General features: G+C 44.3%; 1 protein-coding gene across 9 annotated transcripts in view; it reads right to left on the minus strand.

Moving 5' to 3' along the window:
• DPH6 (diphthamine biosynthesis 6) overlaps positions 1 to 25,630 on the minus strand; it is a 380,184-nt gene that overhangs the window by 345,886 nt on the left and 8,668 nt on the right. For all 9 annotated transcript variants that reach the window (XM_039533241.1, XM_039533240.1, XM_039533239.1 and 6 more), the window contains exon 3: positions 24,831 to 25,024. In XM_039533241.1, coding sequence (XP_039389175.1) covers positions 24,831 to 25,024 — 194 coding nt within the window. The remainder of the gene's footprint in view (positions 1 to 24,830; positions 25,025 to 25,630) is intronic.

Consider the following 25,630-nt stretch of genomic DNA (forward strand, 5'->3'; position numbering starts at 1 on the left):
TTTTAATATTTTTCATTTTTTGTCCTTAAAAAGCACATTGAGATTGCCAACTAGGAAACCGAGAACACTGAATACTGAAATCTGTAGTAGGCTGTTTGACAGCAGCATGACAAAGCTCTTGAGGCCTTTTATGAACGTTAGCTTCACCTGTGAGTTAAGGAGAAAGGGCCAAAACAAAGGGCTAAAAAAGAAATTAAGCAATGAAAAATAAGAAAAAATGCTAAAATAGAAGAAAAAATGCTCAAGCAAACAGATGGGATTGTCCCATTGGGAGACATCAAGCAGAGAACTGTTTAGCAACAACTGATGCACAAATAACCAAAATTAGCACAAAAAAGCTAATGGACATTGCCTGGTGGACATTCACCCACATGCATGCTCACAGAAATGCTTAGAACATATAGATAACCGTGGAAAGAAATGTACTCAAACATCCAAATAGAAAGGTACCAACATGAGACTAAATTACTATGTCACATTAGAAACAGGGTGGGTGAGGTAGTATCTTTTATTGGACCAGCTTCTGTTGCAGAGAGAGACAAGCTTCGGAGACACACAGAGCTCTTCTGCAGCTCTGGTAAAGGTAGTCCGACGTATCCACTTTGTCACTCTAGTGTCCTGAGACTGACATGGCTACAACTACACTGCATACATGTTAGGCAAATCAAAACCAAGATTAGCACCAATCCAAAGAGAAAAGAAAGGAGGATATAAGTGTGCTAGAAAAGGAGGCTGGGGCTTCATCCTATATTTTGTCATCCTCACCAGACCTTGGAAGTGCAGGGTCTAATCCAAAGCCCCTGAAGTCAATGAGACTGTTTTCACTGACTTCAGTGGGTTTTGGAACAAGCCCATAGGGCAGAGATCTGGAAATATTACACACTTCTTGACTTCTTAAAACTCTTAAAACAAAGTTGTATGGTTATTAAAGGTGATCATATACTTGCAGTTTATTAAAATTCACAATCTTAACTTATTTTCTGCTAGTGAAAGACAAGGGTTAGACAGAAAAGTGTTAAATAAAGCTTCACTGTATTAAGTTAACAACTACACCAAATACTCATCTATTGCTTCCTCAAATTATTAATTTATTTATTTTTGTTTAGGTTCCTCCTGAGGCAACATATTTTTGTAGGTATGCTACATGCATGCAAATAAACTACGAGTTTTTGCTAGGTATTAACAATACCTCATTTTTTATATATTTATATATATACTGAATACATAATCCTACAAAAACTAGAATAATACAAATGGATTTAATAATTTAAGGAACATGTCGTTTCTAACAAAAAAGTAAACGTACTTTTAATTCAAAGAAATGGGTTTTCTTAAGTGATACATTCCATTCTTATTTTGACAGGCCTGCAATTGGATCCAAATGCTGCTGTTATTGAGATTACTGAATCTATGCATGACACTTTGAAAGCAATTCTAATGAAATCCAAGAAAAAAGTTTTGATAACTTTTACAAAATTGATTTGAACACTAATGAATTTTTCCATTTAACTACAATGTTGAGTGCCAAAATGTTAGTACTGTAGATAACTTTCTAAACAGTCAAGGTATTTAACAAGATACTTGAGGTTACTTCCTCCCTGTGCAATGCAATGTATTAAAGCCGATTTTAGCCAACTAATTTATTCAAAGCTTGATTGTGAGCAATAGCTGCTAGAAGAAATACAGCATTGTTGATTCATATACAAGCATTTCACTTAACTACATTGGATAATAGCAGTGCTCCTAAAGGAGTATAAAAGCAACGTGATTAGCAGTCATTACTGTTAATTAGTGTTCATTTTACATTCATAGGGATGAATCTCTTCTGTGCTGAATAAATGGAAAAGTTTCTTTCTGACGGTTTGCCAAACCTGGCCTAGGTAAGTACTGGAATAAACAGTCAACTACCAATAGCAGAATTTAAAACAAAACAAAACAAAAAAAAAAACCCTAGGAACGGATCAGCATCCAATTAGTGAGACCCAGTTTTTAAACAGGAAAAGGTTTGAAGGGAATGAGTAAAACTGGAAACTCATACTTCACATTCTGCAATCTCACTGATAAAAGGAGGAAATGTGTGTTTATCAAACTTGCTATAAGTGCACAGTTCATTTGGCGTCCTGTAAACAATGCCCGCCTGCTCATTTCCAAATGCATGTGAGAATCTTGCAGACCCACAACATCATATTCAGCAGGCAAGGTCACACTAGCGATGCCCTGGAAATGGGAAATTAGGAAAACCTGGCAATCAGAGGTTTAAGGCTGACCAGAAAAAGCCCTGAGGCTTGCTTACCATCTTTCACCACTAGCCTGGCTGTCTGTGCTTATTCAGTATTAACACAACAGAACTGGGAGTGAAAGAAAACAATTCCACACACCTAACAGGGAGAAATACACTGACTTTCTTGTTTACATAAAGTTCAACATTTCTCACGGTAAGAAGCCACCTCTGAAATGTTGCTTAAGATCCCACTCCGAAAGGAAAACATATCCCTCCTGAACATTTCAGACAAGAAGTGGGGAATAGCAGGCATCCTGCTGATTAGCAAGCTTCCTCATTCCCCCCTCATTTTAAAATTCAAGCTAGAATCCAACCCTCAACTTGTAAATAGAAGAAGACACAAAAACAGAGGAAAACAATTATTTTACATTGCTTACTGTGTAGCCAACCACATGACCACTTCTTCCTTCCATTAATCCACCAAGTCACTCGTTGTTAATTACTACAATGGTACCCTATATCTTCACCAGAAAAGACAAGAGGCTCCACATGAGAATCAACAAAAGCAAACTGCTGGCCATGTAGGTCATGAGTGTCAGGGGACAATGCCAATTCTTGCAGAACAAGATCTAGGGCTTGGCTACACTTACAAGTTGCAGCGCTGGTGGAGGCTTTCCAGCGCTGCAATTAACACCCCGTCCACACTTGCAGGGCACAACCAGCGCTGCAACTCCCTGGTTGCAGCGCTGGCTGAAAACCCATCCGGGTTGGGGTATAAGGAGTGCAGCGCTGGTGACACCAGCGCTGCTCAGCAGGTGTGGACACTCACCAGCGCTTTACCTGTCCTCCAGGGAATAAGGAGCTATCCCAGAATTCCTGTTCAGCCACTCTGCACATCAGTTTGCACTCTACTGCTCTTGCCTCAGGTGACCCGCCCTTTAAATGCCCCGGGAAATTTAAAAATCTCCTTCCTGTTTGCTGCAGCCAGGTGTGGAGTGCAATCAGTTAATCAGTTACAGGTTACAGGTAACCATGCCTCCACGCGGCAAACGAGCCCCAGCATGGAGCACAGGTGAATTGCAGGACCTCATCAGTGTTTGGGGTGAGGCGTCTGTTCAGGCACAGCTGCGCTCCGGCCGTAGGAATTACGATATCTTTGAGCAGATATCAAGGGACATGCTGGATAGGGGCCATCAACGGGACGCACTACAATGCAGGGTGAAAGTTAAAGAGCTGCGGAGTGCCTATTACAAAGCCCGAGAGGGGAATCGCAGATCCGGATCCGCCCCCACGACCTGCCGTTTTTACTTGGAGATGGACAACATACTTGGGGGTGACCCCACTGCCAATCCCAGGGTAACGATGGACACTTCTGAGCAGGCTGGGGGACAGGAGGAGGAGGAGGCTGCGGGGGGGGGAGAGGAAACCGCGAGTGAAGCTCCTGGGATGGGGGAAGAAACCGCAGATTCCCTGGAGGCATGCAGCCAGGAGCTCTTCTCAAGCCAGGAGGAAAGTACCCAATCGCAGCAGCAGCCAGCAGTTGCAGAAGGACAAGCAGAGGAGCGGTGTACCGGTAAGCGGCTTTTATTTTCTGGGTGGAAATGTTTCTGGAGAGGAAGGGGGGTTATGGATGCATGCATGGCAGCGTCTAGATGTGGAATAGCCCGTTGATGTGGTCTATCACGTCGCGGTAATCTGCTTCAGTTATCTCAGCAAAAGCTTCATCCAGAGCGTGGGCAATATGCCTGCGCAGGTTTATAGGCAGAGCCACTGTGTCCCTTGTCCCAGTGACGGTGACGCGTCCGCGCCACTCTTCGGCCAGGGGGGGGGGGACCATTTCTGAACACAGGCACGCCGCATAGGGTCCCGGGCGGAATCCACATTGCTCTAAAAGAGCCCCCCGCTGTTCCCTAGTGACTCGCAGTAGGGAAACATCTTCCAGGATTAAGTCCTGTGAAAAATGTTGGGAGACTCTTTAGTGAAGAGATAGGGAGATAAGATCACCCCTGCATCTGCATCTTCACTCAACCCCTCTAGCACTCCAGATTACCCGAAGCAACCAGCTCCCCTCTCACTCAAGCCCCACTCCTCACTCACCATTTCGTGGCTTCTGTTGTGTTTTCCTTTTGGGATAAAGAATGCAAGTGAGAACTTGCAAGTGAGAACTCCCACAATTCATGTCTGGAGATAGTGGATACAATGCTGCCCGTGTTAAATGTTGTCATTTCTGTGTGTACAGTGACCTTGACTGGACTGCCCAGATGTTCAACATCACAGAGGCTTCAAAATTTGAGAAAAAATCCCCGAAAGAGCAAAGAAGACATGCTGAAAACTGTTCTTCAGCACTCTGCTACAGAGAGAAAAGAATTGAAGGAGTGGCGAGAGAAAGAAAGCAGGACCCGCAAGAGAAATGCAGTGGCCAAGAGGAAAAGCACGGAGCGGCTGCTAAGCATCCTGGAGCGCCAAGCGGAGTCTATAGAGTCACTCGTTGCCATGCAAGCAGAGCACTACCGTGCTACTCCCCCACCCGCCCCGTCCTTTGTGCCTTGTGCCCCAATGTCAGCTCCAACCACCTTTCCCCAGCATCCAGGCTCTTACCACCACCAGCTGCCTCCAACACCTGTCGTTCCCCAACCAGCCCTGATACCTACCACCACCCTTACCCTCTGCATTCAACCCCCATCACCATGCAGTATATGCACCCTGAAGTGCAGGATTCATTAAACAGCAATCCAGACATGGCATATGCAAACTTGTGACTGTACAGTTCACCAACCCACACCCTTGCCCTCTTGTGTTAATGAAATGTTGTGTGTCTGTCTGTCTGTCAAGGAAGTTTTTTTCTTTTCAATAAAACAATTCTTGGCTTTGAAAACAGTCTTTATTATAGCAGATAGTGAAAGACACCTTAGCCCAGTAAAGAAAGAGGCACTGCAAATCATATTATTATTATGGATAATAGAATAACAGTGTAAGCAGTGCAATTCACTCCCATGCAAGGCAGCAAACATTACTGTTGGCTTTCAGCCTCAAATTCTTCCCTCAAGGCATCCCTAATCCTTGAAGCCCTGTGCTGGGCCTCTCTATTAGCCCTGCTCTCTGGCTGTGCATATTCAGCCTCCAGGACTTGAACCTCGGTGGTCCATGCCTCACTGAATGTTTCACCCTTCCCTTCACAAATATTATGGAGGGTACAGCAAGCGCTTATAACCGCGGGATGCTGCTTTCCCCAAGTCTAGCTTCCCATACAAACATCTCCAGCGAGCCTTTAAACGCCCAAAAGCACACTCCACAGTCATTCTGCACCGGCTCAGCCTGTAGTTGAACCGGTCCTTGCTCCTGTCAAGCTTCCCTGTATAGGGTTTCATGAGCCAAGGCAGTAACGGGTATGCGGTGTCTCCAAGGATCACAGTGGTCATTTCTACATCCCCTACTGTGATCTTCCTGTCTGGGAAAAAGTCCCTGCCTGCATCTTCCTGAACAGGCCACTGTTCCGAAGATGCGTGCATCATGCACCTTTCCAGGCCAGCCTGTGCAAATGTCAATGAAACGCCCGCGGTGATCCACAAGCGCCTGGAGAACCATAGAGAAATACCCTACGATTAACGTACTCTGATGCCAGGTGGGGCCAGAATAGGAATATGCGTCCATCTATCGCCTCCACAGTTAGGGAAACCCATTTGTGCAAAGCCATCCACAATGTCCTGCACGCTCCCGAGTCACGGTCTTTCTTAGCAGGATGCGATTAATTGCCTTGCAAACTTGCATCAAAACGATTCCCACGGTCGACTTTCCCACACCAAACTGGTTCCCGACCGACCGGTAGCTGTCTGGATTTGCCATCTTCCAGATTGCAATAGCCACCCGCTTTTCCACCGTCAGGGCAGCTCTCAATCTTGTGTCCTTGCGCCACAGAGTGGGGCGAGCTCAGCACACAGTCCCATGAAAGTGGCTTTTCTCATACGAAAGTTCTGCAGCCACTGCTCGTCATCCCAGACTTCCATGACGATGTGATCCCACCACTCAGTGCTTGTTTCCCGAGCCCAAAAGCGGCGTTCAACGGTGCTGAGCATTTCCGTGAATGCCGCAAGCACTCTAGTGTCACACGCGGCAGACAAATCCATATTGATATCATCGTCGGACTCCTCACTGTCACTTTGGAGCTGAAGGAATAGCTCGACTGCCAAACGTGTTGTGCTGGTGACACTCATCAGCAGAGTCCTCAGCAGATCGGGCTCCATTTGCCACAGAAATCGCGATTCACAGAGAGTAACAGAAAGACACTCACAATGGCGCCAAACGCTGCCGGAATGAATGCTGGGATGTGAAGCGATGCACCACGGGGCGCTGGCAAACAGGAAGCGGAATGACCCGCACACTTCCTTCCCCTTCCCACAATACTCAGCGCCAAACCGGCGCCAAAACGGGACGAGGTGTTCTGTGGGATAGCTGCCCACAATGCACCTCTCAATACAGCGCTGGAAAGTGCTGCAAGTGTGGCCACACTGCAGCGCTGGTAGCTGTCAGTGTGGCCACACTCCAGCGCTGGCCCTTACACAGCTGCATGAGCAGCGCTGTAACTCCCAGCGCTGCAACTTGTAAGTGTAGCCAAGCCCTTAGTCATTCTAAAAGTGAAGAGAGGCTACTATCTACTACATGAAAACGACATGCAGAAATCAGTGCTGAAAAATTCACCCTCTAAAGAGAAGTTCAATTATTTACTTCTCTCTCAGCATAGGTCACTGATTTTATTGCCCAGAGCAACACACAGCATTTAAGCATTACAGCCAGAAGGATACACAGTTCCAGAATTTTCACCTATAGATAATCCACATAATTAGTACTCAATCAACACCAGAAGGCCCTAAAAATAACTGCCATTATTGCGTTTCTCACTGCTGTTCCCTTAACTTGAGTAACAAAAAATATGTTTAGTTTTTAAATAATCACTTTATGAATTTCATTTGCTGCATACAAATTTAAATTTCAGTTGATGCTCATGAAAGCTCATGCTAAAATAAATTTGTTAGTCTCTAAGGTGCCACAAGTACTCCTGTTCTTTTTATATAAAGCTTATCTGTCAAAAATCAGAACTATACTCACTCCTCTTGGTTTGCAGTTATTTTAATGTCTGAACATATCCGTGGTTATGCCTTTTGAAAACTTCTCCAGAAAGATTGCCTACCACCTGCTGCAATTTCAATATTCTGCAACTTTTTGCATGTAATAACAGGAATGTTTAAAGGAACTACTGCACAGATTAAAGATTCATTCAACAGAAAAAAATAGAATAATGGAATTCTCTTAGACTGCAAAGGAATGGAGTATGATGGTCAAACCATAGGACTGTGCGACCAATTTACTGACCACCTTTATTTATTCAAAATTTATTCATTAGTAAAAGAGGGAGAGTACTACCTAACCAATGTGGTGATAAGATGCTTAACTAATTAGGTAAAAAGGACATTGAGATACTCAGGTTAAACGTTTTAAATGTATTATTACTAAATTAGTAACAAGTTAATTCATCCCTTTATATAATGCATACATAGGCGCCGACTTATATGGGGCTCTGGGGCTTTAGCCCCATGAATAAATCCCAAGCAGGGGCTCTGCCCCACCAATGTTTTTTCTCCTGCTTGAGCGCCCGCCGCCGCCGCCAGGGCTGCCCAGAGCCCTTTAAATCCCAGCCGCGGCTGGGAATCAGAGGGCTCTGGGCTGCCTGCTGCAGCGGGAAGCCCAGAGCCCTCTGATTCCCGGCTGCGGCTGGGATTTAAAAGGCTCTGGGCTCCCCGTGGGTGCAGGCAGCCCAGAGCCCTTTAAATCCCAGCAGCGGCTGAGATTTAAAAGGCTCTGGGCTCCCCGCGGTTGCAGGCAGCCCAGAGCCCTCTGATTCCCGGCCGCGGCTGGGATTTAAAAGGCTCTGGGCTGCCCGCCGCAGCAGGCAGCCCAGAGCCCTCTGATTCCCGGCGGCGGCTGGGATTTAAAAGGCTCTGGGCTGCCCGCCGCAGCAGACAGCCCAGAGCCCTCTGATTCCCGGCCGCGGCTGGGATTTAAAGGGCTCTGGGCTCCCCGCCGCAGCGGGAAGCCCAGAGCCCTCTGATTCCCGGCTGCGGCTGGGATTTAAAAGGCTCTGGGCTCCCCGCGTTTGCAGGCAGCCCAGAGCCCTTTAAATCCCAGCCGCGGCTGGGATTTAAAAGGCTCTGCGCTCCCCGCGGTTGCAGGCAGCCCAGAGCCCTTTAAATCCCAGCCGCGGCTGGGATTTAAAAGGCTCTGGGCTGCCCGCCGCAGCAGGCAGCCCAGAGCCCTCTGATTCCCGGCGGCGGCTGGGATTTAAAAGGCTCTGGGCTGCCCACCGCAGCAGACAGCCCAGAGCCCTCTGATTCCCGGCCGCGGCTGGGATTTAAAGGGCTCTGGGCTCCCCACCGCAGCGGGAAGCCCAGAGCCTCTGATTCCCGGCCGCGGCTCGGATTTAAAAGGCTCTGGGCTGCCCGCCGCGGCGGGGAGCCCAGAGCCCTCTGATTCCCGGCCGCGGCTCGGATTTAAAAGGCTCTGGGCTCCCCGCGGTTGCAGGCAGCCCAGAGCCCTTTAAATCCCAGCAGCGGCTGAGATTTAAAGGGTTCTGGGCTCCGCAGCGGGCAGCCCAGAGCCCTCTGATTCCCGGCCCCGGCTGGGATTTAAAGGCTCTGGGCTCCCTGCGGTTGCAGGCAGCCCAGAGTCCTCTGACTCCCAGCCGGGCTGGGATTTAAAGGGCTCTGGGATCCGCGGCTGCCAGCAGCCCAGAGCCCTTTGAATCCCAGCCTCTGTCCGCTGATTGCCCCCTCCCCAGACCCCTGCCCCAACTGCCCCCCAGAACCTCCACCCCCTATCTAAGCCCCACTGGTCCTTGTTCCCCAATTACCCCCTCCCGAGACCCCTGCCCCTAACTGCCCCTTGGGACCTCAGCCCCTATCTAAGCCTCCCTTCTCCTTGTCCCCAACTGCCCCCTCCTGAGACCCCACCTAACTTCCCCAGGACCGCACCCCTACCTGTCCCCTGATAAACCTCTTAGACTCCCATGCCTATCCAATTGCTGCCTGTCCCCTGACTGCCCCTTGAACCTCTGCCCCATCCAACTCCCCCTGCTCCTTGTCCCTTGACTGCCCCCCAGAACCCCCTACCTCTTTTCCAACCCCCAAACTGCATACTGTGCCACACAGACCAGCGTATCTGGCTCCATGCAGCTCCAGACAGTTGCTGCCAAGCTCCCCCAAGGAGCCCACACCCCACACCCACCCCAGCACCTGCCTTCCAGATTTGAACACCTCAAAATTCAGGAGTGCTCAAGCTCGGTTTGGGCAGCTTTTACTTCATTTCTCCCAAATCAGTTTCCCCTGCAAGGTGCCAACTGAAGGTGTTGGAGAACAGAGAGATCAGGTGGCCTCCTAATGCCTGGAAAAGAGACAAAGGCCGGAGGAGGGAGTGTCAGTGCCTGTGCGGACTTCTGGGAAGTGCACGGTGTGGAAGGGGATGCTGTGATGCTTTGGAACATCTCCATACAAAGCCAGTCAGGACTCTGGGAGCCTCCTCTCGGAGCATACTGTCTCCAGGGCAAGAAGCTTACACCTTCCTGGGTCTGACTCGGAGCATTCAGCATGCCCTTCCACGTCATGCACTTTCCAAAGTGAGTCTGCCCAGGCTGGTCCTGGGGCAACCAGAGGTCGCTGCACCCCAACTCTGCAGTCAGATGTGACTCTCAGCCAGACAGTAAAACAGAAGGTTTATTAGATTACTGGACAACAGTTTAAACAGAGCTTGTTGGTACAGAAAACAGAACCCCTCTGTCAGGTCCATCTTGGGGGGTGGGGAGCCCAGAACCAAGTTCTGGGTCTCTCCCAATTTCCCCAGCCAGCTCCAAACTGACACTCCCTCCTCTGGCCTCTGTGTCTCTTCTGGACAAGGAGGCCACCTGATCTCTTTGTCCCCAACACCTTCAGTTGGCATCTTGCAGGGGAAACTGAGGCACCCACACAGTATTCAGAGAAAATATTAAGAACATTCCCACTTCATCACAACAGATGCAACAAAATATAATACTGTATATTGAAGTAGGCAAGTGCTGCTTCTGACTTTCCACTTTTAATTGACCCTTGTAATCTTGTGGCACTGACGCGTTGTAGCTTCATTTTATATCGGCTTACAGGGCGGGAGCGGGGGGGCACCACCATTTTGGGCCCCACCAAAAATTATACAAACCTGCCGCCTATGAATGCATAATTACTTTCACTGAAGTCTCTTTCATATTTTATATTGTCATTCTTCCATTCACTAAGTAAAGACAATGAAGTACTGTACTCTTTCCTCTCAGCACCCATGTGTAACTCACATTAATCAGAGCAAGGTGTGCATCATGAAGAGAGCACAGTACATTGTAGGTACTACTGTAGATGAAGGAAAAGGTCATGGTGAAATTAGCACACAGTACTGATGCTTTGAAAAAAAAATCAATGTTTTAAGACAAAAGAAGCAGACAAGTTCTTGTTTTAAGTATCTGCAAATGTAGACTTAACTAAACAAAACTGGATGTAGTATTTTCTAGCTGATCTACAAGTTACTGAAGCTATAAAAACACTTTTTAAAATTTGTGACTAAGTCAAGTAAATGGTAAATAACATTTCAATTCAATAATTATGAAATAATATTATCCTAAAACATTTGTTCAAAGAAAAGTTGCACAGTTGACAAATGGTTTAGTTGTACAAATATTTAACAATACTTTATAATACGTTAACAGACAGTACTTTAAATCCAGCAACTGCAGTGGGTAACTCAACAAAAATATAACTGTTTCAATGACTATACTGTAATTACACAATATATGCCACATGTACGTAGTACCATCTTATTAGTAATCTCATATGCATACCATGAAACATGTTATGCGGCCAACTACCAACCAAACCCAATTTACCTCTAATCTAAACACAGACTATGCGATATAGTTATACCAAGAAGGTTAGACTTTGTTATGCATTCAGTTTTCCTGATAATATCTGAAATATATTACTAGTTGTTTATTGGCCATTAATTCTCCAGTTTGTACTTTTGTATAACTAATGTTAAAAATCTATGTACATTATTAGAAAACAATACTCATTCATAGCTTCCAAACCAAAACATTGGACAATCTAAATGAAATGAATCAACAATAATCAAAGCAGAAACCATCTAACTGCATGCAAACGGTACACCATTATACTACCTCCTCATTCACACACACACACACCCCTACCCTGCACCTTTCTGGAAGGGCTCCTCCCAGACTAAACTACTTTAGATAACTGATAAAATTAAATATGTATGAAAGCAGAAATACATTTTTAGTCTTCCCTTTACCCAGGCTTAGCATAGCAGCAATTGAAAACCTATCTTTTGTTCTTTATAGGTCCCCCAAAGTACAATTGCCTAGCAGCACTACCCAGCATCTCTGTAATGTAATCCTTCCACCAGTCAGAGCTGGCAGCAACAAGACCCAGGTTCAGTATCTAGGGGTTCCTTTTCAACAATACAACACAAAACCAGCTGGAGCTCCCACCCAGTGACCTGGGACAATTACACACCACCCCATGGGTGCCTCTAAAAGGCAATACTTCCCTTCTTGCAAGCACAGAGACTGAGTGTAGAAAAAAAACTTTTATTAAAAGGAGGGAAATAATGCAGCATCAATTTGGGAAACACCGCAAACAGGGTTTATAAACACAAACCATAAGCAAAAGACCCACCACCAAGTAAGTTGGGCAGTGTCCTTTTCCCCTCAGGTTCTTAAGTCCAGCAACCCAAAAGTCCCTTTAATGTGCCCGTCCCTTCTCTGCACCCCACTCATAGTTGCTGTCCTTGGACGGTGCAGACCCAGAGTTCAGAGGTGCATCTGCAGAGTTCACTTCCCCCGCTGGGTGTAGGGGGAGATAACTCGCCGCCCCTCTCTGCTGGGCTCTGCTCTGGCACTCTCCACCAGCCACCCTGCTGGCCACTCGCCACACCTCTCCACCAACCGCCCTGCTGGCCGCTTGCCACACCTCTCCGCTGGCCACACCTCTCAACCAGCGGCCCTGCTGGACATGCGGCGCGCCTCTCTGCCAGCCACCCTACTGGCTGCACCAAGATGTCTTCAGGGTCCCCCTCACTTAACACCTCTCAGTGATTTCAGCTCTCAGTGATTTCAGCTGTTAGTGGGGGAGCCTCACTGCTGGTGCACACTGGGCAGTCTCTTGCATCAGAGACACTGTCCCAAGGCAGGTCTAATATTTAGACCTAGGGATCATTGATTTCAGCTCTGCAGCATGTAGCAAGACTCTCAATTGAGTCTAAATTAGCTCTATTATTACACAGTGGAGAGAGGAAGGGTCAAATGGTGTCTGGGGCCCTGAGGCAAGGCCCACATCAAAAGGTACAAGTACCTGTCCCCACCCTCTCTCCACTCACTGGGCTTTGGAATTCATGTCTCCTGCCTAGCAAGTGCCGTTCAGTCGAGGGTGAGTCCTTCAATTGGGAAATGCCATGTACAGTTTTGCTGCCCCTGATTCACACAACAAGGATAACAACCTTTATTACTCTTTCCCCAATAACAAGGAGACTGTGGATCCCACACCAGCCAAAAGTGATCATTTGGGCAAGCAATCTCATCATGCTGAACACCTAGGCAGGGCGGGCGTGCCCGAGCAAACAACATCGGCTCCTGAAGTCCTTTTCTACAGCTCATCTCTAGATGTCAAGGGAGAGCTCATTCAGACTCTGCTTACATCCTCCCCCCAGCCGAGAATTTGTCATCCCAACAAATCACACTCCCTATTATACCAAATTCATTAGTTCCCTCCAAAGGGCCTCAGGAAACCCACTATGGCTTCAGCAAGCCTGTGAGCTAAGTGTATTGGTTCTTCGCTAGCCACCCCAGGTGCATCATAAGTTAAGCGGTTTACTGGCCTTATAACCCTGTCCCACCTATTGAGAATGTGCATTGCAGAGGTAGGGGAGACATATTCTTGGGCGACGGATGGTGAGGGTTCCTTTGAAGGTCCCTCGGCTACTAGCATAGGCCCCTGAATCTCTGATTCTAATAGTGGAAGGTTCAAGGCACCCAGGACACCTTCCACCTGTATGTCTCCACTGTCCAATAACCTGTGTGTGTCAGGGCGATCTCACTGGCGGCACAAATGTGCCAGCAATGGGCCTAAATACTTCCTCCACAGTGTTTAGGGATGAAGAGGTGGAGCTCTCTCTTGGTTCAGCTAATCAAGACCGAAATCTTGTCTCCATCCTTGGATACACCATGGTAGTGTCTTCCTCCTCAGACTCACTCTCAGATGTGCTGAATAGGTGTAGGTTAGCCACAGGGAGCACACTATCCATGCTGAATGGTGGCTTTGGTCTAGCGCTTTTGCTCTGCCCAGCTGTCATGTTTAGAAGCAGAACTCTATCCTCCAGCTGGAGCTCCTCCGAATGCACCCTAGCATCATACCGATGTTTGTTACAGTCTGAATTTTTCCAAGCTGCAGACGTAGCTAAGTGATAAGCATCCCACAGCTTTTCTCTTAGTCAGGATACATACTGCTGATGAGTCTCATAGCTATCGCCATCATCTGATACGCCAAAATACAAGTCTATGGGTAATCTTGATTCTCGCCCAAACATCAAGAGATATGGGGTTACTCCCATAGCATCGTTCTTTGTGGCGTAGGCATGCACCAAAACCACAACATGCTGGCTCCGGGTTGCCCTCTGCTCTGGCTGTAAAGCCCCCAACATATCTAACAGAGTTTGATTAAACCTCTCTGGCAGAGGATCACCTTGCGGGTGATAAGGTGTTGTCCTAGACTTTTTAATTCCTGCTATCCTCAGCACCTCCTTCAGAAGGTGACTCTCAAAGTCCCGCCCCTGATTGGAGTGTATCTGACCTGGGAACACATACACTGAAAAATATTTTTCCCACAACACTTGTGACCAGAGGGCTACCACTGTTGCTCATGTGGGATATGCCTGCGCATATCATGTAAAATTGTCAGTCACTATTAAAATGTTCCCGACATTCCTCTTGTCCACTTCTAAAGACAAGAAGTCAATGCATACCAGCTCCAAAGGTTTGCTGCTGATGATGTTCTTCAAATATGCAGCTCTAGTGGGCAGAGTTTTCTTTTGAACACATCGAGCGCATGTCTCACATTTCCTGTTAACGTCTTCAGACATCTGGGGCCAATAGAATCTACTATGAATAAGTTCCAGGGTCCTCTCCACTCCTAAAGGTCCAATGTCATCATGCAGGGCCCTCATGGCCAGGGCTCTGTACTCCTTTAGTAGCACTAGTTGCGGTCGTTGCTTTTGTAAAAGGTCAGTGGTAATTCGGTACAGCACTCCCTGAATCAGTTTTAGTTTGTTCCATTCTGTCAATAGTAGTTTACCCTCAGGGTTAGGTGGAATAAATCTCCCCTCCCTTTTGGCAAGTAGTTTATCACGAATTTCAATATCTTGCAGCTTGGCTTCTTGCCAGTCAGCTGCATTGAGCATGGGCAAGAGATTGGTCCAACACGATATAGTTCACTGAAGCAGAAGGCACACTTGCAGGGGGCAGGCCCAGAGCTTCTGCAATACAGCCATGAAGGCTCTCATGGGCCTCTGGCTCTCGACGACTCACACTGAAAATAGCTCTCACTCCATCCATAGGTATCACAGCAACTTCCGATGCCTGTGGAAGCTGGGACAATGCATCCACATCTACTTTGCTTCTCCCTGATTGGTACTGAATGCTGAACTCGTAACTAGCCAGGGTGGCCACCCATCTCTGTCCTGTAGCATCCAGCTTAGCACTTGTTAACATATAAGTCTGGATTGTTGCCCGTCCGCACTTGAAACTGAGCATCTTACAAGTTGTCTCAAAATTTCTCAGTGATGGCTCCTTTCAAGGCCAAGAACTCCAGTTTGTGGATGGGGTACCGAGTTTCACTATCAGACAGCCCTCGGCTAGCAAAGGATACAGATTTACATTTGCCTTCCACTTCCTGGTACAAGACTGCTCCCAGAACCTCCAAACTAGCATCAGTATGCAGGATAAACTGTTTCCTTGGGTCAGCAAAGACTAGGACTGGAGCATGAGTTAGGCAATTAATGATTTCCTGAAAAGCCCTTTCAGATTTCTCATCCCACCATGATCCAAATGGTTCTAAGGGGCCATAGTGTCCCTGCTCAGGAGGCTTTGGGGACCTCCCCTTATTCTTGGTCTTAGATTTGTTCTTGCTGGACTGGTATCCCCTGGTAAGATCATTCAGAGGTTTTACAATGGTAGCATAGTTCTTCACAAATATGCAGTAGTAGCCGCTAAATCCAAGAAAGGTCTTGAGTTTTCTGTAATTACTTGGGCAAGGCCATGCAGCGAGGGCATCTGTTTTATCGCGATCAGTACTCACACCCTCTTGAGACACAATGTGACCCACATACTTCACCCAGATTCTGCAGAACTGGCATTTGTCAATTGAAAGCTTCAGCCCATAGGCTTCCAACCGATCTAGAACTTTAAGAAGTCTTGCTTCATGCTCCTCCAAGGTTCTTCCAAATACAATCAGGTCATCAAAATAAACTAACATTTGCATTAAATTCATGTCTCTCACAACTTTCTCCATAAGACGTTGAAATGTAGCAAGTGCTCTAAAAATCCTTTGGGGCATGCGTTCAAATTGATAAAATCCTAACGGACAGATAAAGTCCATCTTCTCATCATCTTTTTCTCCCAGAGGGATCTGTTAGCATCCACTTTGAAGATCCAATACAGAGAACCACTGGCTATGCAGCAAATAGTCCAAGGCATCTTGTACTCGAGACTCAGTGTACTGGTCAACTACAGTGCACCTGTTTAGGGTGCGGTAATCAATACATATCCAATTTTTTCCATTCTTCTTACAGACCACCACAATGGGTGAGGCATACAGACTGCAGGACTCGGTAATTATGCCATTTTCAATCAGCTCCTGAAGATGATGTCGCACGTCTTCCATCTCTGAAAGGATACATTACCATGACTAATGCTGCATCCTCTCACCTGCAGTCCTGGCCCCCTTACCACAGAACCCCAAAGAAGCAGTGTACCTACAGGACGTTTTATGAGATCTGGGTGAGGGAGCCTATCAAACCAATGTTCCTCCCTTTAAACCTACTACTCTGGGGATTGATGAATTTGGTTCATTCTAATCACTACATGTGATTACAAAGCAGGCTATGATAACATCTTGCTGGAATTCCTCTAGCACCTTGGACCAAAGGCATCACAGTGGCTTACTAACTTCTGCATACGGGTCTATAGCGTGGCAGTTACCCCACTCCTAAGGAAAAGGGTAGGCTGATTGGAAGAAGCGACCACAGCTGTGGCCACACCCAATCAGGTCACAGCTGGTCCTGATATAAGTGCTAAGAGAGGAGCTGGGTCAGTCTCACTCCAGCCTTGGAGTGGGAAGGACCTAGCTGCCTTGGAGCACAGGGTACCTGAAGTAGAGCAGTGCTGGGGAAGGGAAGGCTCCAGCCTGGCAACTCCCCAGGCTGAGGCCTTGTTAAGGCTGAAGGAGGTACTGGGGCTGCAGAGATGCAGCCAGGGATAGGCAGCTGGTCCAATCCCCTTGCCAATGATGAGTGGCCATTACAGACTGCAGTTTGCTCCAGAGAAAGGGGGCTAGAAAATAACTGGCAGTAGCTACTGAGGCAAGGTGGGCATAGGGTGAGTGGGTTCCCCTGGAAGGGCAGACCCAGAGTGTGGGGACTGCCATAATACAGCACCCCAAGGTAAGGAGCACCAGGGTCCGGGAGGGAAACTGGGGCCTGTGGCAGGAGAGACACCGGCCAGCCGGGAGCGCTCCAAGTGCTGGAATCAAGCTAATTCCCGGACAACCAGCAGGAGGCGCCGCGGCGGTGAGTCACCGATCTGCTATGAGGTCATTAATAAGAAGAAGTTACCACGCACTTGGCATTAAGCAAAGATGATTGCCATTTTTAAGCCTGGCAAGGACCCCTACAATGTGTCGAGTTACCACCCAATATCCTTGCTGTCAATGTGTTTCAAGGTGTTTGATCCTCCAACGAACTGCTTCAGATTTGGACTATATCATGCAGGTCGGGCAGGCAGGGTTCAGGAAACGACTACCTTTATCGAGAACAGTTTTCAACAAAATCCAAAAACAGGAGCCATCTTCTTTGATTTGTCTGATGCTTATGGCATCGTTTGACACAGACACCTTTTGTTTAAACTCTCTCAAGTTGTCCCACATTGGGTGGTTGAAATACGGTAATAGAGCTCTTTCTCCAAAATATGCGGTTTAGAGTACACCTGGGCAACTGCTGTAGCTCTTAGAAGTGTCAGATCAACAGCTTTCCTCAAGGCTCAGTTCTTTCACCAATACTATTCAATGTGTACATCAGGGGTCGGCAACCTTTCAGAAGTGGTGTGCCGAGTCTTCATTTATTCACTCTAATTTAAGGTTTCACGTGCCAGTAATACATTTTAACGTTTTTAGAAGGTCTCTCTCTCTCTCTGTCTATATTATATAACTAAACTATTGTTATATGTAAAGTAAATAAGGTTTTTAAAATGTTTAAGAAGCTTCATTTAAAATGCAGAGCCCCCTTAACTGGTGGCCAGGACCCGCGCAGCATGAGTGCCACTGAAAATCAGCTCGCGTGCCACCTTCGGCACACTTGCCATAGGTTGCCTACCCCTGGTGTACATCAACGATCTGCCAGCTACACTCTTGCACAAGGTTATCTATGCTGACAACATCTGCTGTAGCTACCAATCTCAGTCCTTCTCAGAAATTGACGAGGTCTTGTATGATGATATGAAGCTCATGGCAGTCCATTATAGTTGATGGCACCTGCAGCTGAGTTTCCAAGACGGTTTCTAGTGTATTTCATCTGCATGATGCAAGCCACGAGATAAATGTTTTCTTCAACGGCCATCTACAGCATGATCCAAACCTGGTTTGCCCCAGTGTGACACTGGATAGGTCATTAATGTACCTCAACCTCTTGAAGACGATGGCAGCCAAAGTCAACGCTCAGAACAAGCTGATCAGAAAATCTGCTGGTTCAACCTGGGGTGCAAGTACCCAGATACTTAGAACATTAGTCCTTTCCCTCTGCTATTCACCAGCAGAGTACTGAGCTCCTGTCTGGTGTCGCTCATTTCACACAATGCTGATCGATGTAAAGCTGCCAATATTTACTAATACAGCACCACCCCATATTCACCATGAGAAAGCCTCTGTCGTGCAGCTGGCCAGGATCAATGAGAATAGCGACCTGCCATTGTACGCAAACATCTTCAACCACCCATCAGCTTGCCTGTCTTCTAGATGCCCTTTATGGTCATTTATGCCACCACAGGACATGATGGTGGAATCTGCTTGGTGCAACAACTGGTCAGCAATGACAATTGTCAATCACTCTCTCGTCACTGACTCAACCATCTGTCCACTAGGTTTTGATCTGCCAAGGCACCTGTGGTCATCTCTGAACCAGTTTCGAACAGGAAAGGACAACTGTGCAGCCAATCTCTTTAAACAAGGTTTTTCTAATGACCTGCAATGCAGCTGCAGTCAACTTCAGACTATTTCAGATATCCTTGACAAGTGCCCACTGACTTATTTCGACAATAGGCTATTGGCTCTCCATCTGGCTGATTATGACACCATCAAATGGCTCGGCACATTGTGCATACACTGAGAGGGAGAAAGGAGAACCAAACCCCTTAACATGTGCAGGACAATATGAGAGAACAGTTAGAACATTACTCAGCTATCACAATATTACTCCTAGTAAACAAAACATTTTGCTGTCTTTGAATAAGTATCAGTCCTTTTCCATTCCAAGACCATATACCCCTGAGCTTGAAAATTAATTTTAAAAAAATAGGTTTAAAACTCATTATACTGCTTTCTACTGCTGCTACTAAAAAAGCAAATGTTTCTGGCTGGGGCTTTTGTGGGTTTTAGTTGTCATCCAATAAGATTGCTGATCCATGTTGTCTCACCATTTTTAAAGCAGAATTCCACTCTGCTTTCTTCCCCCCTCCCCCCACCACGATAAAATTAATGGCATGATATGGTACAGCACGCAAAGACTTTAATAATTAAAATATTTTTGTCAACATTTTTTATATTGATCTAGTTACAATATTTATTTTTCAGCTGATGATCAGTAAAAGATACTGTAATTATCCTGCAGTCCTCAAGTCCATCATACCTGTTTTTCTCAAATGTGTTTTTTCTTCTTGATAATCTTTAAGACTCTAACCTTGCAAAGCCCTCCACACACAGAACTCGCACTGAACTCAAAATAACTTTGGAAATATGCACGAGACGATGGAATTATTGTAATCATACTTCATAAATGGGTTCACATAAATTTCTTTAAATTATAAACAGAATTATAAATATTTGGGATAAACTTTCCAGAAACTCAAGAATAATCATGTCAGAAGATTTAATTATGGTAAAGGACAAGCCAATATTTCAAAGAAAAAATGCCTATTAAGAACAAGATCTATAACATACATTATATATACACACAGACACATATATATATATCAGAAGCACAGAATGAACCTGAAGACCTCTATAAAGGTTAACTGTCAACAAACCTTATCAACTAAGGGCCAAGTTCTGGTTTCCTTTGAAGAGTATGAGTAAGGAGACCTACTCAGGTGATTGGTAGAGAGTAGAATCCTCTACCTACACCCAACAGCCTGGTATGGAGCACCAACAAAGTAATCTGCATTCTGCTGTACTGTCTACTGGTCCACTGTACCTACCCCCTAGACATAGGTTTTAGCCACAGGACCCACATGTCATAGACCAACATCCTATACCTCCAACGCTCAACTGACCTGCAACCACTCCAACCTGTGCCTCAAGCACTATGGTAATGGAGGGCCATTTAAGTACCTATGATTGACTGATGGAGGATAGGTGCTTCTGAGAATGCCCTCTGTACAGGCTCTCCCTGGCCTGCTCCATTCATCACTTTTCAGGCTTTGAACACACACAACTAGGAGGACCATCTAAAGAAAATTTGAATCACTTAGAAAAAAGCTATTGGTAGTTAAAGACTTGCACATTAAAGCTACAAAACTGCATATTGTAATAAATAAATGCTTAAAATAAAAAAATCAATCAAATGATTTCAATTTTGCCATTAAATTTAAAAGGCCAAAAAAATCCCGTTCCATCTTTTTCTAAAAACTAGTGAAGACCAACATAAAGAATGATAACTTTTCTAGATTCCCTTTCTTCCCTATAATTACTCAGTTACTCAGGGGAATGTTTACATTTTTTTAAAAAATCTTGTTTTCATGAAACTGTTTTTAAAAATATTTAATACTTTTCAATTCATATAGGAGGATTTGACCATGAAGGAAAAGTCAGATAACCAGGGAAATCTGGTACTCTTTTAGGCTTCGGTCAATAAAGCACTTAAAAGACCACACTTAAGTCCCATTAGCTTTATTTAAGTATTTAAACAGGCATTTAAATGCTTTGTTGAAACAGGGCCTTAGGCACTAATCCTGCAAGTAAATACACATGGTTGGACACATGGATTCAGTAAGATTCCCAGCATGACCTGCCTAGTATATTAAAATTAAATTAGCCTTTAGGGTTCAGAATTTATATATCCCACATTCAATACACATGGTACTATAAACTGAAGACGATATATATATATATATCCCTTACATGTTACACATAGGACTGGAAGGGACCGATTAGGTCACTTACTCCTGGGAGAATTCTGCATCACTGCACGTGTGCAGAATTCATGTCCCCTGCAGATTTCTTTCCTTTCCTGCAGAAAAATGACTGACAGGGAAGCATAAAGATGCCCCACCCCCCTGCACCACCCTGAGCCCCCACATCCAGAGCCCCACACCACTGACCCCTAGTGCACCAGACCCCACCCCACCAAGCCCCACTCCCCCAGCACCCAGACCCCGCCCCTGCTGAAACACCCCCCCCCAACCCCTCTGCTGAGCCCCAACCACCTTTAACTGGAAGCCCCTGCAGAGTCCCATTGCCTCTGCACCTGGAACCCCTGCCCCCCCTTGAGCCTCTGTGCATCCAGATTCCCCCACACCTAGACCCCGCACTGAGCTGCCTGCACCCAGAATCCACTCAGCTCACATCTGGATCCCCCCACACTGAGCTCCTCCACACTTGGATCCTGCCTGGTTGAGTCTGCCTGACCCACACTTGGTGCACCTAGCGCAGAGGGGCAGGGCCTCAGGGTGTTTCTGGAGCAAGCCCAGGCCATGCACTATGTCAGGGTTGGGTGCAGCCTCACTGCTGAGTCCGGGTCCTGTGGGTGAGGGGGCTGCAAGGTGATCTCCCGCCTTTATGCAGTCAGTGGCCTGTGCTCCCCACTGCCATGCTGGAACCTCTGCATTTATTTATTGACAAACAACACTTGCAGAATTTTAAAATATTGTGTGCAGCATTTTATTTCTTTTATACAGAATTTTTTATTTTTTGGCGCAGAATGCCCTCAGGAGTAGTCACTGAGGCCATCAATACAAACTATACAACCTACTATGTGTAACATATAGGGATATAAACAGTAACTCTAAACAATCTTTATCCCCTACTAACACATTAGACTATTTAAAAAAAATCTAATTTACGTCACATATTTCACATAGGGTGGAACACTATCAGAATGGTCAGTTTCACATTTGTCTGCAGTCATTTTCACTCTCTCAGTCTTATACACTAGCACAAAACTGCTATGGTGGGCTTTCAAACACTGCAGGGTAATATTTACATTTTTAAAAAATCCTGTTTTTATAAAACTGTTTTTAAAAATATTTAATACTTTTCAATTCATATAAGTTTTTTTCAATGTAATTTGTTTTAATTTATTATTAAACAATCACTTGTAATATAAGCATACTTTACAAACTAAACGCTAGACATATTATGTGGTTTTATTCTAGACAGACCCTTTCCTGCATCCTCAGATGCCAAGCATTACATAAAAAAAAGAGTAATGCTATTTTGGCCACTGCTTTCAAATTATTTCAACTTAAGACTTTTAATAAAAGTCTGAATTATTAAAAACCATCATCAATTCTCTTTTTTTCCTACTTTCAACAGGCAACAAATTGAGCTCTCTTTAAAAAAAAATATATTGTAACACCATTTAAAGAAAATTTGAATCACTTAGAAAAAAAGCTATTGGTGGTTAAAGACTTGCACATTAAAGCTACAAAACTGCATACTGCCATAAGTAAATGCTTAAAATAAAAATCAATCAAATGATTTTAATTTTGCCATTAACATTCAAAAGGTAAAAAAATTCCAGTTCCATCTTTTTCTAAAAACTAGTAAAGACCAACATAAAGAACGATAGCTCTTCTAGATTCCTTTTCTTCCCTATAGTTACTCAATTATTTATTAGAGTATTCAAGAACCCCATTGCAATTTTTACACCAGAATTTCATATATGGGTTTGTCTGTAAGGAGATGGTTACACAATGTCTATTATAAAAGCAACGTATTTCCAATATTTATGTCTATAAAATATCCCATAGTGGAATTCATATTTCCACACAAGAAAGAAGCAGTTATTTAGTTACAGACAACTTGATAACATCTCTTTCAACTATAGTTATAATTATCGTGTACGAACTTCCAAAGCAGAAGTTGTCAAGATTTAACATTAGCATTAATTTATGTCATAACTGACTGTTACTATAAAGATAATGGCAAAGCATCCATTTCTCCAAAGACAGCATGGATCGAAAGGGAAATTTCATCTTAATTGCCACTAATCTCCCCATTTTTAATTAAATTGATCAGTAATTTATCTTTCCCAGCCTTAGAAAGCTGTTATCACGAAGCTTCCAACAGACAGCATATCTGTACTTCCCTTCTCCAATGCTGTCATTTTCAAAAAAAAATTAAAAGTGCTGCAGCATGTTTCCTCAAATTACTGTCCTGCCTCCTATAAACACTGTGTTAAAAAAAAAAACAAAAAAACCTTCACTGATCTCTCTGGACTGGTTGTACAGCCTCGAATGCCCTATTTCTCCACAAAGATTTAGAAGGAACATCAAGAATCTTGTACTCCAGACTAATGGATACTATGGGCAAAATCCTAGCCTCACTGAAGCCTATGAGAGTTTTGCCACTGATTAAAGGAGCTTTGAGAAAATATAACATGTGGTCTCAGAAAGCAGGAGTATGGAGTATTGAGTTCAGGTCAGTTCCCACTGGATCCCAGAGATATCACCCATTCCATCAGAAGAAACTGTGGTAGGATAACAGACAGAAAGGCAGTAATTTCAGAGGAAAGATTAACCAATCCAGAACTTCCCAACTTTATGATATTAAAATTAAATAAGACTTAAAACAACCAAAGAAGGACATAATGAGTTTAGTCACCTTGCCTGGTGATAGTTTCTGATCTCTATAACATTCATCTTAGAACCAAATTATTCATACAATTTTAATATAAAATAATGAACAAGCCATTTAAGCATGACGTTTTCAAGTTTATCAATTATAAATCTGATGAAATAAAATTATAATTGGACAGGTATTGAATACTTAAATCGAAGATCAGAATTGTCTTTTAGGCAACTTAAGGACGTTTTTCTAGGACTGTAAATCACATTCAAATTAATCATTTCATTTTTGTGACAACTTTCACAATTAATACTGCCTTCTGACATTTACAAAAATATGACTATGTATTCTGGAAACCTCAAACATAATCTGCTGAAAGACATTCAGGACAATGAAGAAACTTCAACTCTGTCATTCAAAGTTGCTTCTATCCTCTCTGTGATCCAAAATCCATTGGAACCAATGGATGTCTTTCTACTGATTTCAATGGGGTTTGAACCAAACTCCAGGTAATAAAGATCACATTACATTTTTTGAAAAACAGCTGAATAAATTTCAGTGTCTTAGCCAATATATCCATTTTTATTGAAAGAATGATTTTATTGCTAAAAAGACTGGGTAAAGCTACTGCTGAGTATATAATGGTATTTAAACATAGTCACTGCACTACCAACATCAAAATCATAATTGTAAAGTACTTGGGAATACTTTGAGTATGAAATGCAGTATGAATAATATTCTAGCACTTTGGGTTTTACTTTATAATACGTAAGTCCATGAAAAAGCAAACGCATACATTTCCTGTACACTAATAAACAAAATTCACACAAAATCTATGAGAACCAGTGGGAAACAAGCAAAATATTACATGAGTTGCATAAACCTCAGAGAACTTTACATCACATTCTCATGATAAATAATTCTCTTTACATATAATACTTTCTGAATACTTTTGCATACAATTGTTTATTATGATGGGCATCAATTTATTGTATATGATCAAGGTTTTTGGTTTAAAATGAGGGATAATCAGTATGGTCTATCTTAACAGATTAAGATAGTAAACCCCCATTTCACATAAGTTTATACTGGAAGGAAGAACAACAGACAAGAAAACAAATATTACACAGGAGTATAAATATTTTTTAAAAGTTTTTAAAAGTTTTCAAAACTTTCCAAGAGGAGTGAGTTATGCAACGTACCTTAACAAGTTTCAAAAGCTGATAAAGATCTTCGACCTCATCTCCTTCACACTTGGTATACACTCTTCCAGTGTCCACACTGGTACCCTTTATGGTGTGACGATAGAGAGGCAAATCCATTGCTTCAGCATACAGGTCTATGGCATGATGTCCTACTGTCTGATACATGTAGCTGTCCAGCTCATCTGTCCCTTCTGCCACAATTAGATAGAGACTAAGTACATCATTCAGCATTTATAGAAAATCATAATACTTTAAAAGCACCGAAAGTACTTAAATCTGACTATTCCTTAGTTCATAGACACACACATCTATGATGGCATCTCTACAAACATGGAATTAAAAAAAATGAATTTCTCCCCTCTTATATTTACATATAACAATGTGTCTCATGCAACTGCCTACTTCTCAATGGAGGTGTCCACTTCACTTCTCCCCTACCATTTCCAGTGCTTCCTCCACAAATCCCCCACTACAGATCCAACCCAGAACCAAGTGAAGCCAATGGTAATTTTGCTTTGCTATGCAAGAGGAACACAACCCCAGAGGCACAGACCAATAGTTTTTACCTGTGTTCCAGCATACTTAGTGCAATATACATAGAACACACTGCAGCACTTACTCTGGTGGTTAGACATAGGCTGTCAAAACTTCCTGAAACGTTAACATTAATACATTTAGTACTGACAACATGATACTCACAGCATGTTATTTCAGTATAAATGGAACAATAGAGGATTACAGCAATAATTTTATATTGTTTAATACACTGTAAAGAAACGGAAATCTTTGGTGAGTTC

Source organism: Mauremys reevesii, linkage group 4 (assembly GCF_016161935.1).
Source record: "Mauremys reevesii isolate NIE-2019 linkage group 4, ASM1616193v1, whole genome shotgun sequence".
Lineage (NCBI taxonomy): Eukaryota > Metazoa > Chordata > Testudines > Geoemydidae > Mauremys > Mauremys reevesii.